Source organism: Anolis carolinensis, chromosome 6 (assembly GCF_035594765.1).
Source record: "Anolis carolinensis isolate JA03-04 chromosome 6, rAnoCar3.1.pri, whole genome shotgun sequence".
Lineage (NCBI taxonomy): Eukaryota > Metazoa > Chordata > Lepidosauria > Squamata > Dactyloidae > Anolis > Anolis carolinensis.
This window is the reverse complement of record NC_085846.1, coordinates 27,798,842-27,814,577: the sequence shown is the minus strand read 5'-3', so window position 1 is coordinate 27,814,577 and position 15,736 is coordinate 27,798,842. Positions and strand designations below refer to the sequence as shown.

Sequence of the window (15,736 nt, the reverse complement as noted above, 5' to 3'; positions counted from 1 at the left end):
CTATAGAATTAATGCAGTTTAATAACACCACTTTATCTGCTATGGCTCAATGCTAGGGAATCATGGGAGATGTAGTTATACAAGGTCTTTGACTTTCCTGGTCAAACTGTGCTGGTGCCTCACCAAACTATAATCCACCATGATTCATTGCATTGATCCATGACAGTTAAAGTGAAGTTGAACTTCATTATTTTTACAGTGTAAATGCACACTTAGGTTGGCACCATGAAAACTTTCAAGCACTTCAGAGACAACTTGCAAACTTCAACTTGGCAGGAAACACATTTTGACGACTGTAGGTGATAAGAACCAATTTTGGTTTCACATGAAGATGATAATAGAACCATCAACATCAACACTGGCCAAATTTTAGTACTACTCAAGAAGTAGAATGCGTTTATGTGAGTGCATGCATCAGAGAAAGAGCAGAGTTAGGAGAGAAATGAATTAGGGTCAGGGTTTGAATGTCTTATACCAAGCATAAGCATGCTCTAGAGCCAAGAGAGCCACAAAGTTTAGTTTTCTTTTGATATCTCTTTCACAAAACTTGTGATTTATTGTAATAAATATCATACATATTGGTGGAAAATTGCCAATTTTAAAATAACAATGGAACCAAAAGTTTATAGAACATGCTTTCATTGCAATTGCTCTCTCTTTTCCCACCTGGAAAAAAGATTGGAATTAGTATTCTTGTATTCTGCCAGCAATAAAAATAAAATTCAGGTCAGGTAAACTGTCATGGTTGGGAGCTGCAGACAAAAGAACCAGTATGCACTGGCCACAAGAATACCTTTCTGAGCTAAGATCCAGAAACTTCTCTGCAGCTGGCTGTATTCTGGAGGGACACTAAAGATGGCCTGATTCTGACATGACTCTAAATATCTTGAGAGGTTGGGCACAGAGCCATGCAGGCGTCCCACCTGCTAGGAGAAAAAAATACTTCTGTTTATACATTTAGCAAAACAGCTTCCTAATCATACCTTTCTCATACTCCATTTTACTTTAAATGGTGTTCTCTTTTGTCCCAGAAAAGCACTGTGTGCTCATTATTGATTTCACCACAATACATAAACTAGACCACAGCTGGGAAATCACTTTTTGAAAAAAAAAATTCGTATAGTTTTGGAGTCAAGGTGTTCCTGAAAGAATTAATTACTGCTACGGTCACTTTTAAAAGTACTTTCTCTTTGTTGGAAACTAGGTAAGTGGAGTTTATATAGCTGTGGAATGTCCAGGGTGGGAGAAAGAACTCTTGTCTGTTTGAGGCAAGTGCAATGGCAACATTCACACTTGCCTCAAACAGACAAGAGTTCTTTCTCCCATCCTGGACATTCCACAGATCTTTAAACCCCACTTGCCTAGTTTTCAGCAGACCTCACAACCTCTGAGGATGCCTGCCCTAGATGTGGGTGAAATGTCAGGAGAGAATGCTTCTGGAACATGGCCATACAGCCCAGAAAACTCACAGCAACCCAATAATTCTGGCCATGAAAGCCCTCGACAATACTTTCTTTATACTATTTTGCTTCTCAAAAATAACTGAATTGGCTAATTGTAATTACTTTTAAAATAGAATGTAGTATCATAAGGCACAGCTAGAACCAGTATTCTAACCATGTGATAGTTGTCATCCACCATCTAGCAAGGTTTCATTTCAATAACTTCAGTAACTACATAACGGTAACTAATAAACACCATAACAAAGAGAGGTTAGTGCCACTACAAGTGCATCTACACTACCATTTAATGTAGGAAACACATCAGCCTGGTGCATCCACATGGCACACACAGGGTAATGCACTCAAACCTGGGGTAAGCTAATAAATCCTGCTTGACTCTGGGTTAAAATATATACCGGGAAAGATCCAAATCATCTATGATGATACTACCATCTTGGATTGCCAAATGCAATCCAAGATGGCATCCCCACAGCCATTCCACACTCCTTAGGATCAAGCAGCCACTTTTGTGTTATTCTCAATGGCTTCCTCTGTGTCAGGGCCTTCTATTGCATGTCAAAATCAACCTAGCAATCCTGAACCAGCTCACCCTTCCAATGGTGTCATCCTTTGCAAAACTCTGAGTACACCAAATACGGGTAGATCTCTTCCCCTTTCTGGGTCTCTCTGTGCTCGTTGAGGTCTGTAAAACCAAGAAAAAAATATTGTAACACCTCTATTACCAAAAAGTTATTTTGAATGAGACAGCAAGGCATTGCTTGTTCTCAGGAAATTCCTGATTTCACAGTTAAACAAGTAGTGCCTGACCATGCAAATCAGGTATAAAAACAGAAGGTTTTATGGTATGGGAGCAGCTATAGTGCGAGTTGCAATGAAAACTGGCCCAAAATGTTATGCAGAAGAAATATATTTGTTGCAACCACTGTACATACCTGACTATTGGAGATGAGGGGTGCAGAGGGAATGCGGTGGAGAGAATCCAGGCTCTGTAGCATACGGTTGAGCTCCTGAAGCTTTTCCTGACATTCTGTGAGTTCTGTGAAGAGAAAACCCAAAAGGGGTTAGGACAAGTAGGAAAACATTGACTTGAATGGACAAGATCTGCATCTGCAACAGCAAGAATAGACTAGGATGTCAGATGGTAGGACTCTTTACCATAGATAGATAGATAGATAGATAGATAGATAGATAGATAGATAGATAGATAGATAGATAGATAGATAGATAGACAGACAGATAGATAGACTGACTTAATATCAGGGGAAAACCTGAATACATATACATATACAGGTAAAGGTTTTCCCCTGACATTAAATTTAGTCATGTCCCACTCTGGGGGCTGGTGCTCATCTCCATTTCTAAGCTGAAGAACCGGCGTTGTCCACAGACACCTTCAAGGCCATGAGCGATACCTATTGATCTACTCACATTTGCATGTTTTTGAACTGCTAGGTTAGCAGAAGCTGGGGCTAACAGCGGGAGCTCACACTACTCCCCTGATTCGAACTGCTGATCTTTCGGTCAGCAAGTTCAGCTGCTCAGCGGTTTAACCCGCTGTGCCACCAGAGGTTCCATATGAGCCCCCAATGGCGCGGTGGGTTAAACGACTGAGCTGCTGAATTTACTGACTGAAAGGTTGGCGGTTTGAATTTGGGGTGGAGTGAGTTCCCACTGTCAGCTCCAGCTTTTGCCAAACTAGCAGTTCGAAAACATGTAAATGTGAGTAGATCAATAGGTACCTCTCCGGCGGGAAGGTAACGGTGCATATATATATATGGTCTCAGTCAGTTGTTATTTGAAAAGGGAAATGAAAGATGCTGTAAGTCTGCAGAGGCATATGATAGATGGGCAACTGGTACTACACGCATAGACTGGAACTAGTTTTGGCCAGAATCTCACTCAAGTCTATGCTGCTATCAAAAGGAAAAATGGTAAGAGCATTGCCACTTACCTGCTGAACACCTGTCCAAGCCTTTACTGTCACTAAGCCAGGAATTCACTTTGTCTCGGTGACTGCCCATGGAAGATAAGGCAGGGGCACTTTCTGACATCAGAATGCGGTGCCTTGCACTGCAGGCCTGCAAGAACAATGAGATGAGATGGTATAAATTATTATTTTAAAACAAATTAAAATATCAGGAGACAGAAGTGGAGAAGAGAGCCTAAATAAATACTGGGGGAAGTAGTCTATTGGCTTCATGGGCAGTAGATTAAAAACGTCAGAACTAAAGTCATTTATTCACATAGAAGCTGTATCTGGCTCAAGAATGAAATGGCTGCACGAGACATATGTTTTGGTATTGAAAACCACTTTCTTTTTTAGATAACCACTTGGTGGAAATTCACTAAATTAGTAGTGGATTTCCACCAAACAAGGAGAGGGAAATCTTATTATTTTATCTACAGTATGTCCCATAAACTGCAGTATTTTAGAACTAACATTTGTTTTGAAGTAGTATTATGATTATAAATTGTGTCAACCAACCCAATCTACCAGCTGAATCTTACAGATAGGTAGCAGGCTTTTAATTGCTGACAATGCCTACACAGATGTAACAAACTTTCCATGATTTAAAGTGTTCTAATGACTGCTTTAAACTAATGTATAGTTGTATATTTATAGCTTGTTGTATTTTACATGTTTTAATGTCACAAGAAGTCCCTGTTCATTGAGTGACCTTGAGGCAGTCGCTCTATCTCAGTAAGCGAATCTACATTGCCAGGTTGTTGTGAAAATAAAAGCAGGAAAGATGTGTCTTTTGAGCCCATTAGAGAAACAGCAAGGTGTAACAAAACAGCAATATATTATATCTTGTAGCACACAGGGAAGTCCATTTTGCCTGTAACTCACAGGTGGAGGATGGGATGCTCTTCCACCATGGCCACCCATCAAGAACTTCTCAGCTTGGCGGTGTGAGCACAGCTTGGCCACCCAATTATTGAAGAGTTCTTGGGATTTTATCTAAAATAAATCAAACAGAAACTTTAAAGAGCACAAACAAGGACCAGAGAACAGAACAGAGAACACTACATAATTATGTTGCTATGATAATGTTTCAACTGCAGTGACTGCTTTCTATGGAATCCCGGGGCTTGTAGTTTGGTGAGGTAGTAGAATACTTCATGTGTGAGAAAGATAACCCCCATTTATTATGGCCCCATTGATGTTTTGTATATGGTGAACCATCCATCAGGCAAGGAATACCCAGAGGCGTATTGTCAGTTCCTTTCTCTGAAATATAGCCCGCAACACCTGCAAATACCTCTCCCTAAAATGCAAATACCTGGATTCCTTAGTCTAGCATCATGGAAATTAAGGCAAAATATAGCACTGGGGTTATGTAGTGTGAAATGCCTCCAGTGAAGATTCAAGATATTTTGCTATTTGAGGAAGAACAGGAAATGACATCTGCCATCCACATACATCAAGAGGCATAGTATCCAAACCCAAAGAAACTTGCAGAAGTACTACTCTCCTTCTCCTGACAGCAGTGGAACAGCAACAAAATTTACATTTAGTCATTCATACTTTGCTGTCCTTTCATACTCTCAAAATCAGGATCCAAAGGTTGCCAAAGCTAGGATAATCCCCAGTGGAGCAGGCGAGAGATGGAAATGAACAAGGGAAGTGGTGGATATTTGCATGGATGACTCTCCAGCACTAGAAGTAGGCTAATAAGTCTGGTTCCTCAAGCTGAAAATGTTTGCTATCCAATAGATCAGGGGTCCTCAAACTTTTAAAGCAGAGTACCGGTCCACAATCCTTCAGACTGTTGAAGAGCCAAATTATCATTTGGGGGGGAAACCGAACAAATCCCTATGCACACTGCACAACAATAACAATGAAAGAACAATACAATATTTAAAAATGAAAATAATTTTAACCAACATAAACCTATCAGGATTTCAATAGAAGTGTGGGCCTGCTTCTGGCCAATGAGATAGTCAGGTTAATTAGGGTTGTTGTTGTTGTTGTTGTTGTTGTTGTTGTTGTGTGTTTTCAAGTCATTTCAGGCTTTGGGCGAGCCTAAGTCCAAAATTATTTATTTATTCATTTACTACATTTATTTACTACATTTATATCCCACCCTTCTCACCCCGAAGGGAACTCAGAGCAGCTGTATGTACATACAATATATTATATTATTAGCATAGCACAATATTAGCATTATACTATATTGAACTATACCACTATACTGTAATATTATATGCAATATATAACATATAATTAATATTATTATATGGTATTATTGTTAGCATTATATTGTATAAAATGAGAATATTCTTATCAATATTATATGTATATGCAATATATTATTAAAACTGATATAAAAATATTATCTTATAAATGAGGGCGGGGGCCAGGTAAATTACCTTGGAGGGCCGCATCCGGCCCCCGGGCCTTAGTTTGGGGACCCCTGCAATAGATCATCAACCCAATCCAGAGGATTGAACCTCTGCACAAAACTATCTGGTTTAAGATAGAAGGAGAGCTCCTAGGTTCTTACTAACATCTCACAAAACTTTTATTGCACACAGGGTTCAGGTTTTTTTTTTTACATTATTTTTGAAATTCCAGATACACATGTTCTGAAAGTCATAAATTCATGCTTGACAATGAATCCACACAAGTGTTCTTTCCTATCATTTAACACATGTTCCTACACAAAGTCCTTTTCTATACACTGTTCACACTATTTCAGTTTGCTAAAACCTGGATTAAAATCTCCAGCAGGCTAAACAAATAAGATCTTGCTCTGATGTAGAGAACAATAGGCAAATAGCTGTATTTCTATGGATAGCTAGTGCTCCGTGAATAACTTCTCAAGCTGGCTCCTGAGATGAGATCTCTATCAGATGATTCATAGGATTATTATATGGCATTAACCACAGTGCAGACTGTTATCTGGTTTCCTGTAGTCAGCAACCTTTTCTGCAGCCAGCATAGTAGAAGAGCAAGGGCAAAAAAAATTGCTTTTGAATGTCATATTCTAAATCAGGACCTTCAACATAGTCCAGATCCTGTTTCCACAGCAGTCAACAGGATCATAGAATCATAAGATCTTAGGGATAAAATCATAGTTGGACAGGATCACAAGATCCAAACCTAGCATATGCAACACCAAACAAACAAAGTACCGTATTTTTCGCTTTATAAGACGCACTCCCCCCCCCCCCAAAATAGAGGGAAAAAGTCAGTGTGTCTTATAAACGCAATATGACTGGGAACTGAGAGCGAGCGGGGGGAAGGGGCCGTCCTCCTCCTCCTCCTCCCCCCCTGGCTGCTGAGGGCGGGCCTCTCTCGCTCTCTCTCGCCTTCGCCTCCCTCCCTTCCCTCCGAGGCAGAAGAGGCCTGGCCGGTCCAGGCCGGGACTGAGCCGCCGCCTGGATTTCTCGGAGTAGGCCCCGCAGGAGGCGCTGGCGGCGGGAGGCGCCCCTCGCTTGTCGCCGCTGCCGCTGCGCCTGCCTTCTCCTCCTCCTCCCTCGAGGCTGAGCAGCCGCCATCGCCAGGAAGCCAGCGGAGGAGGAGGAGGAGAAGGAAGGGCTAGGCATGAACCACCGGCCCCCACAGCAGCCGGCGGCCTCGGCGGGGAAAATGCCCGCCCCGCAAGCGCCTGCCAGCGGGGAAGACGCGCTGCTCCCGGGCCGGCGGAGGAAGCTGGAGGCATTTCACAAGAACGTGTGGGTCATCTTTTAGTTCAAATTATTTTCCCCCATTTTCCTCCTCTGAAAACTAGGTGCGTCTTATCATCAGGTGTGTCTTATAAAGCGAAAAATACGGTACCTCTGAAAGATGCCTATCTAACTTCTGTATGAAGACCTTCAAAGATAGAGTGTTATCACTCTCCAAGGCAATAAGGTATATCTCACTGTCAAAGAGCTCTTAGAGTAAAAAGGGTTATTTCAAATGTTTAAGAGGAATGTCTTGTCCTGTACTTTGAATCTATTAGTTTGTGTTCTCTGGAGGAAAAGATAGCAAGCTTGGTCCATCTTCTATATGACATCCCTTCAGATACTTAAAGGTACAGTAGCTATCATAGATTTATACCCCATGAATTGATATAATCCCCTTGCGAAGTTGGCAAACATCACTACACACCATCCTCACACTAACCCAGGAAGGGCAAATGGAAGTCAACTGTCAACAACATGCCATTGGCACTCATGTCCCCAATGATCTTTTTCTTCCCTCTACAATCCAATGCTAGTTAGCAATGCCATCTTCCCTTCCTTGTGCCACTGTCCTCTAACCTGGATGAGATATCCTTTATTTGACCCACTACCTTCAGGTGATAGATGCCACTACCTTCAGATGATAGATGTTATCTTCTGTGTCCAGATCTACTCGCTGAGCCTTCTTGTTGACTGACATGACTGACAAGCGAACATCAATGGAACCGTGTAGCTTCCCTTTCAAGACCTGGAGGGAGAAACCGCAGACAGAATCATGCTGGTGAAGTGAACAGTTATTCTCTTTAGCTCATTTCTCTTTAATTGTTCCCTTTGATCACTTTAGCTCTTGGGGTCCCATAAGCCCTTCTCACACCAAAATCTGGGCTTCCCTCCAAATTGTACTCACATCTTGACGTGTTGTGGCATATTTCAGGATTCCATCTTCCAAAACAAAATAGCGCTTTAAGGAGGAGAAGAAATGGAGGAGAAAAGAAAAAAAATCATAAATTGCCAAGTGTAATTGCCAAGGCTGAATTAAATCAAGCTAATAGGATACGAGGATATTCTATCCAAGTTTTTGAAAATAGTCTCTGGCAAAATGTTTCCATCCTTTTCCGAATGTGCACATGGTTCTACTGACTAAAGTGTATCCATGCACATTTTAGAAACATATTGTTGTTGTGTGCATCCAAGTCATTCTTGACTTATGTACTCCTAAGTTGAACTTATTACAAGATTTTGTTGGTAAAATTTGTTGGGGTGATTTTGCTTCCTTCTGAGGCTGAGAGAATGGCTTGCCCAGGGTTACTCAGTGGGTTTCCATGGCTGGTCTCTAGAGTCTATTCCAACACTCAAACCATTTCATCACACTGGCTCTTCTTTAGAAAAATATGTAGTCGGAATTTTGCAATTTTTTTATTGTGTCAGAAGTGACTTGAGAACATACTGCAAGTCGCTTCTGGTGTGAGAGAATTGGCCGCCTACAGAGACGTTGCCCGGGGGATGCCTGGATGTGTTAGCTGGGAGGCTTCTCTCATGTCCCTGCAAGCTAAAGTTGACAGATGGGAGCTCACCCCTTCCCGCAGATTCGAACCAGCAACCTTCAGGTCAGCAACCCAACCTTCAGGTCAGCAGTTCAGCTGGTACAAGGGTTTAACCCATTGCGCCACCACGGCTCCTTAATTTTGCAAATGTATTGCAGAACATCCTTTTTTTCATGGAATATAGCACAAATGCAGAAATATATGGATTTCCAGTCTGGTTCTGCATCGAATCTAGAAAGCGTAACATTAGGAAAATGCGTTTTAACAAAAAAAAACCCAGACATGCTAATTTTTCATATCTCCCAATAGGTAGGTAAAGGTTTTCCCCTGACGTTAAGTCCAGTCGTGACCGACTCTGGGGGTTGGTGCTCATCTCAATTTCTAAGCCGAAGAGCCGGCGTTGTCCGTAGACACCTCCAAGGTCATGTGGCCAGCATGACTGCATGGAGCGCAGTTACCTTCCTACCGGAGCGGTACCTATTGATCTACTCACATTTGCATGTTTTCGAACTGCTAGGTTGGCAGGAGCTGGGGCTAACAGGGGTGCTCATTCCGCTCCTGGGATTTGAACCTAGCACCTTTTGGTCCGCAAGTTCAGCAGCTCAGTGCTTTAACGTACTGTGCCATCAGGGGCCCCTTTCTCTCCCTATATATAACATAATTTGCGCCCCATGCCAGAGAACTATAGAAAGAAGAGCAGAAGGCAGAGCAGACGTTTTGGCCAAGATCTGTATGATTCTTCTTCAACCATATAGTTTATTTCCAACACAGGGTGAGTTATTTTGGCACGGAACTATTTGATCTGATGGCATTTTTATTCTCCTCAAACCATTAAAAGCTGTGAGAGATCAGTCTTATTCCTAAATTCATCATATAAACATACCAAAGCTCTGAAATGGACTATATAGTCTGGGATTACAGGGCACTGACACATGTTAAGCATGGAGCAACACAGCCATTACTCCAGAAAGGAAGCAGGAACTCTTACAGTGAATCTTCAAACAGCCAAATCTCTCACCTTGTGCCATCCCTTCAGAGGCCATTTTCGTTTCTTGAGCAGATAACCTTCCTGCCTTTCGGGCTCCTGGATTACTCCACCTTGTAACTGCAGCTCATCCACCACCTCCCAGCTTTCTGAACCCTAGAATTCAAACACACACAATCATTAGAAACATTATGGAAAAGGAAAACTCCAGGAGGGACTTTGTGTTGTGCCTCAAAGGACCAAGTAAAGGATAGTGCCAACTGTTAATTTCTAAACAGAAATGGCACCACCTCTGCTTCCAGAGACCACTCTCAAAGTGCCCAAAGATGCAGCAGGGGAGGATATGGGGTTACACTATGGGGAGAAGTCACACCTGCCGAGCAATGCTGTGTTTGGAAGACACGGTGCTGTTGGAGCGGGAGGGTGGTGGTGCCCGTTTTGGAGAAGACTGATCTTTCTCATGGCTACCCATCCCTGGGGTGGCTGCTTCTCTTGCCAATGTCCCTCCTGGATGTCAAGGGATGGTCAGAAATGCACCTTTTGATCAAGACTTTCTTCTCATCTCTAGAGAACAACATTCAGAAGGTTGCCTGTGGAGAGAACAGAACAGATGACTTTCTCAGCTGAAAAAAATACAATTAAAATCAAAGCTTTCCATGGGAGAATACTGATAAGTCTTATAACAATTGCATAATTAGTTCAAAGGAATGAAAATTCACATATTCAAAACAAACTGAGCTTTATTTCAGTGTGCAAACAAAGACTTAATTTGAATGTTCTCTCAGAAACTGTATTTCTGTTCCGTTGTTATTTTCACAAGGGCATCATGGATGCTTATTTTTAGAGTAATAAATTGCTTCATCCGTATTTGTATATTCTTATAGTATTACAATTCAGGGCTGTGCCGAGTGATTTTACTGCCTGAGGCACAGGAAAAAGTGGTGCAGCTCATTCCTAGAGGCAAGGTGCAAGTTATTCTGTCAGTCAAGGCAGAATATCTAAAAATCCACACCCCTGCTTTTCTGAAAATAACTATACAACGATAACAATATGAAACAAATAATCATTTATTGTCCTTTCATGGCATCTCAAATCTTTCAACAGCCATCTTAATGATAGGATCAGCCTGGGTAGGTATTGCTTAAGTCCCAGTAATCTTAGCAGTCTTCTCCTGCCTTCAAAAAATGGCAAATTTCCTAGTTTTCATTGAACAAATAGTTAAAAATTGTCATTATATTGCTGCTAAAGGTTTTAAAATGTAAGAAGTGTAATAAAATGTACATTGCAGGTGAATAAATTCTAGCTCCCAATCTCTTTTTCCAGTCCCTAGATATCCCCAAGATCCCACATCTTCCTTGTCTTCCACAGTTGCCCACCTGAATTTAGAAAGATTTAGAATTATTCTGAAGAAAGCATATATGGTATTTGCCATCTTTTCAGGATCATTTAAAAATGAGCAATATCTAAAGATAATCAGGGAGAAAGGTGGAAAACTATTTTCTGTTGCCTGGGGACTTTTGTTTCTTTCTTTTTTTTTCCTATGTCCCGTCTGGCCAGATATCATTCAGGACCCTTTTGGGCATTCATGACTAAAAGTTCTGATTTTGCTCTCAGGTTCCAAGTCCCACATAGTGAGGGTGGTTCGACGTTGCCACTTAAACCGAGTTAGGATGTGGATTAAAAAGAACTGTTCCATTACAAAGTGCCTACACGATCACCCCAGGAACCAGTTTCAGGCTTGGACGGTGGCCACAAATATCCACTGATTGAAGATGAATCTGAATCCAGGAATGATTTTCTTTCTAACCCTGTCCACCGGGATGCATTGATGTGCATTGCCATGACCACTGGGAATAAACGCTGGATCAAGCCAGGACACAGGAGATGAAGACAAAGAGACAGAAAGCCATCATTCCCACAAGAATGAAGTTGTTTTCCTCTCTGGGGTCAGGATTTGTTTGTTTAGCTTCTTGTGAGTTGTGTTTTCAGATTTGTAAAATGCATCAGCGCTAGCCCTGTCCTGATGAGTCCTCTGCATTTTTCAGTCTGCATGGAATATACACTGATCGACTACAGAAGATTTTCTGGCTTTTTCTGGAATTTCCAATGAGTTTTTAAAAAATATATTGTTTTTGCTGGATGCCTGTTGCAGTGCACATTTTGTAGACACCTGAACTCAAGCCAATTTCAAGCTGTATTATATTAACTGTGAAGAACTGCCCAAAGTCTGTACCACTGGAGACATGGAAACTCTATAGCAGGCATTACAGATATGTAACAGTCCAGATATTTCTGGTCTGCAACTTCCCATACATGAGGGATGATGAGAACTACAGTCCAGCAACAGCCGTTCATACTTGATCAGGCATTTCCTTATTTTACTACCCAGCACTTCGTTAACAACCTGATGTTTTTGAAGGTACTTATTCTACCCTTTAGTCTGATGGCAAAATGTCTCATGCTGGCTCTCATGCTTACAAACTCAGTTATTTGACAAGTCTTTCCTCTCTCAATCTTATTTCCAGATTCAGCTTGTTTCTTCCACCTTTATCTGAGTCCAAAGAGCAGCCCTAATAGCAAAAACACAACAATACACCATCAAGCAAGTACACAATGCAAATTTCCCCTTCATTTACCATGACTGATCTGGCTGCACAATTTGGATCCCCTTTCCCTTATTACAGAACTTAGCAAATAAACCCTATAAATCAGGACAAAGGCTTTTCCCAAAATAGACAACAGAAAGGTGGAGGAAAGAATCTGATTATTAAGAAAAGAAGAGGAAGAGATCACAATGCCATATTTTATGACAGATTGTCCCACCCCATCAATAGATGAATACCTTTGCCTCCACTAAGTCATCTTTGTACCTTGCCCTTTTATCAAGCTCACCTGCTTGCCTGCCAACCTTTTATTTCCTGGGCTGGCACAACAGCTGCTGCTTTGTATAAAAGGCTCAACCACACCCATTTTATATCTATCCTCCCTTAGCAAACAGGTTCTCAATTTGCGGCATGTTCCTCTCTGTGCTTACCTAGACAGGAGCTAAAGTGCACAGGAATAAAGCCCAGAGTCTCTTGTTCCCCTCTGTATTTCAAGGTGAAATTCAAAGCAAAAGCATAGATAACAGGTGATAACAACATATATATGAATTTTGATTTCTCTTTCATGCAATCTGGGCTGCCTGAAATGAAGGGAAGCAAGCTTATAAACAAAACATAAGTTGCAGTCAGAAAAAGGTTGAGAGTCTGGAAAGGTTTGAGGTATGGGGATTTTTTTTTGGACTATATGTGCATCTATACTATAGAATTAATGTAGTTTTTAAAAATATAACTTCAATTGCCATGACTAAATGTTATGGAATCACAGGAGTTGTAGTTTTATAAGTCTTTTAGCCTTCTCTGCCAAATAGTACTGGTGCCCCATCAAACTACAACTCCCATGTTTCCATAACATTAAGCTGTGGAAGTTAAAGTGGAATCAAACTGCATTAATTCTAAAATATCAATGCACTCTAAATCTACCATAATATCTCAGCTAGTTAGACCAATAAACTCTGGTTTGTGATTAGGTTAACTGTGGCTCAACTGAAACCATTCAATTTAAAACAATAGGTTTTTTTAACAGGTCATAGTTTCAATGTAATGCTAAACTATGGCTCATAGAAAACAAACATGAAAACTTCTTGTATGTGAGCACAAGGCTTATTGAGGAGCCTTTCTACAAAGTCACACCCAGTGAACTATATAGCTGCAATACTGCTGTGTGTCTTCAAGTCATTTCTGATTTATGGAGACCCTAAGGTGAACCTATGGTGGGTTTCATTGCCAAGATTTTTTCAGAATGAGTTTTGCCTTTGCTTTTCTCTGAAGCTGAGACAGTGTGCCTTACTTAAGGTCACCTAGAAAAGCATCTGAAATAAACATTTGGAAGTAACAAGGTAAATACAATGCTGTTACCAGTATTAGTTGCACTTTTGTGAATCAAGTCATATCTAAAAACAATGTCACAAGTCAGAGTAAAATTACTTTATTGGTATAATAAGTCACAGCTTTTAGTTAATTTCAAATGTATTTGAAGACACCTAGGAGCATAACACACAATATTTTGGATCTCTCAGTGCTTTATCAGCACTGGGTTGTTTAGAAATTTATTCCTTTCCCAACTAGAAAGACTCCATTAATCATCCTGTATCATGATATGAATTAATAGCCATTTTAGATGTTGCCATTTCATTCTGTTTAGTTGCAGCATTGGGAGCATTATGGGCACAGTGTGGGAGTATATTCATTGCTCCTTTCTTTGGGATTCCCGAGGATCTCCAGTAGGAAAATCCCGGAATATGCCAGCGAGTTGCTATACATTTGTTCTCCATTCTCTGGCATATGTTTCTACATTATACTAAATTATATGCATTTTTAATAAGAGAAGTAGAGCAACACTGCCATTCCAATGAAATCCTATTAAGATCAATGCCCAAAAGAACGACAGGATTCAGAAAAAAATAAAGACTTAAAATTAAAGATGACAATGTTTAAAGAGTAATATAAAAGGTAAAGGTTTCCCTTAACATTAAGTCTAGTTGTGCCTGACTCTGGGGGGTGGTGTTCATCTCCATTTCTAAGCCGAAGAGCTGGCGTTGTCCATAGACATCTCCTAGGTCATGTGCCAGCATGACTGCATGGTGCACCATTACCTTTCCTCAGAAGCAGTACCTATTGATCTACTCACATTTGCATGTTTTCGAACTGCTAAGTTGGCAGAAGCTGGGGCTAACAGCAGGAGCTCACGCCGCTCTCCAGATTGGAACCACTGACCTTTCGGTCAGCAAGTTCAGCAGCTCAGCGGTTTAAACCACTGCATCACCAGGGAGACAAAGAGTAATATACAAAAGTAGAAAAATAGGAAAGTGTTGATTCTCAGGAAAAAGTATATGCAATTGTAGGAGCGGCATGACATTTGTTCATTTTCCCAACCTGGGCTGAGAATAGAAGGATTCAAATGATTGTATATTTGTGTGATTTTGTCTTCCTGATTTTTTTTTTAAATACCAGTTATGGAGTAGGAGGCAGAGCAAACAGGATGGTGTCAATGATACTGCCATATGTCAAGTGTGAGAAACCAAACACATGAACTAATGTCATTTAAGCACACATGCAGTTGATGGTATGAAAGAGTGCATTGCCTATCCACTGCCCTTCCAAGTCTGGCATTGGAATGACAGCAAACAACTGATTAGTGTGATAAGCATCTCAGAGGCATTTTGGCAGGACGTCTTTCAAGTGTTATGCCATTCTCTTATGAATCATAACTATAGTAGAAGAAATAGAAAAGTAGGAACAACATTACATAATACTTTTTCATCACTATATTGAAAAATAAACAGCTGAAATACCCTGAATGCACTAGAGCACATCTGATCTTGAAAGCTAAGGAGAGTTGGGTCTGGTTAGTATTTGGGATGGAGGCCTGCCAAGGAATATCAGATACTGCAAGCTATATTCAGGAAAGGCAATGGAAAACTACCTCTGGGTATTACTTGCCTAGGAAAATCTGATGAAATCCATAGTATCACCACAAGTCAACAGGCAACTGAAGGTATATGCAGAGACAATGATTGGCAGTAAAGGCTACTTGCCAAACATTTTTAATCAATAAAAGGAACTTATATTTTTAAAGGAGAAATTCACAAACTCTGGTGGCCAATACCCAGTTTGCACTAACCAACAGATTCTGAGAGTTGTCATCCAAACAAGAACTTTTCCAAGATTTACTTCTTTTGTGCATTAAGTGGCCAAATCAAATCAATAAAGAATTAACCTATAATGTTAAGTGTGTTGTTTGGTTCTGGTCATACTGTGTTGTCCTTTGTATGAAAGATCTGGGCATCAAGATTCAGATTTGCATTCAGATTTAGTGTCCTGGATTGAGATGAACTACAAAGAAATCTTGTGTTACGGAAGAAGGAGTTTTGGTCTGCTTTCATGGCAACTGGAGCTCCCTTCCCTTATAGCTGAATGTTATACACACTGTGATTACTCATCTATTTCTCATTCTCCTTCTGCCATCAA

At 40.8% G+C, this 15,736-nt stretch overlaps 1 protein-coding gene across 3 annotated transcripts in view; it reads right to left on the bottom strand.

The window, feature by feature from the left end:
- osbpl7 (oxysterol binding protein like 7) overlaps positions 1-15,736 on the bottom strand; it is a 51,838-nt gene that overhangs the window by 18,099 nt on the left and 18,003 nt on the right. For 2 of the 3 annotated variants that reach the window (XM_008113436.3, XM_008113435.3), the window contains 9 exons: positions 10,039-10,255; positions 9,699-9,821; positions 8,044-8,097; positions 7,771-7,884; positions 4,315-4,425; positions 3,415-3,541; positions 2,396-2,499; positions 2,053-2,145; positions 794-926 (listed from right to left, as the gene is read on the bottom strand). In XM_008113436.3, the coding sequence (XP_008111643.2) occupies positions 794-926; positions 2,053-2,145; positions 2,396-2,499; positions 3,415-3,541; positions 4,315-4,425; positions 7,771-7,884; positions 8,044-8,097; positions 9,699-9,821; positions 10,039-10,137 (958 nt within the window). In that variant the 5' untranslated portion in view covers positions 10,138-10,255. The remainder of the gene's footprint in view (positions 1-793; positions 927-2,052; positions 2,146-2,395; positions 2,500-3,414; positions 3,542-4,314; positions 4,426-7,770; positions 7,885-8,043; positions 8,098-9,698; positions 9,822-10,038; positions 10,256-15,736) is intronic. The other variant, XM_008113437.3, reaches the window with a different exon arrangement.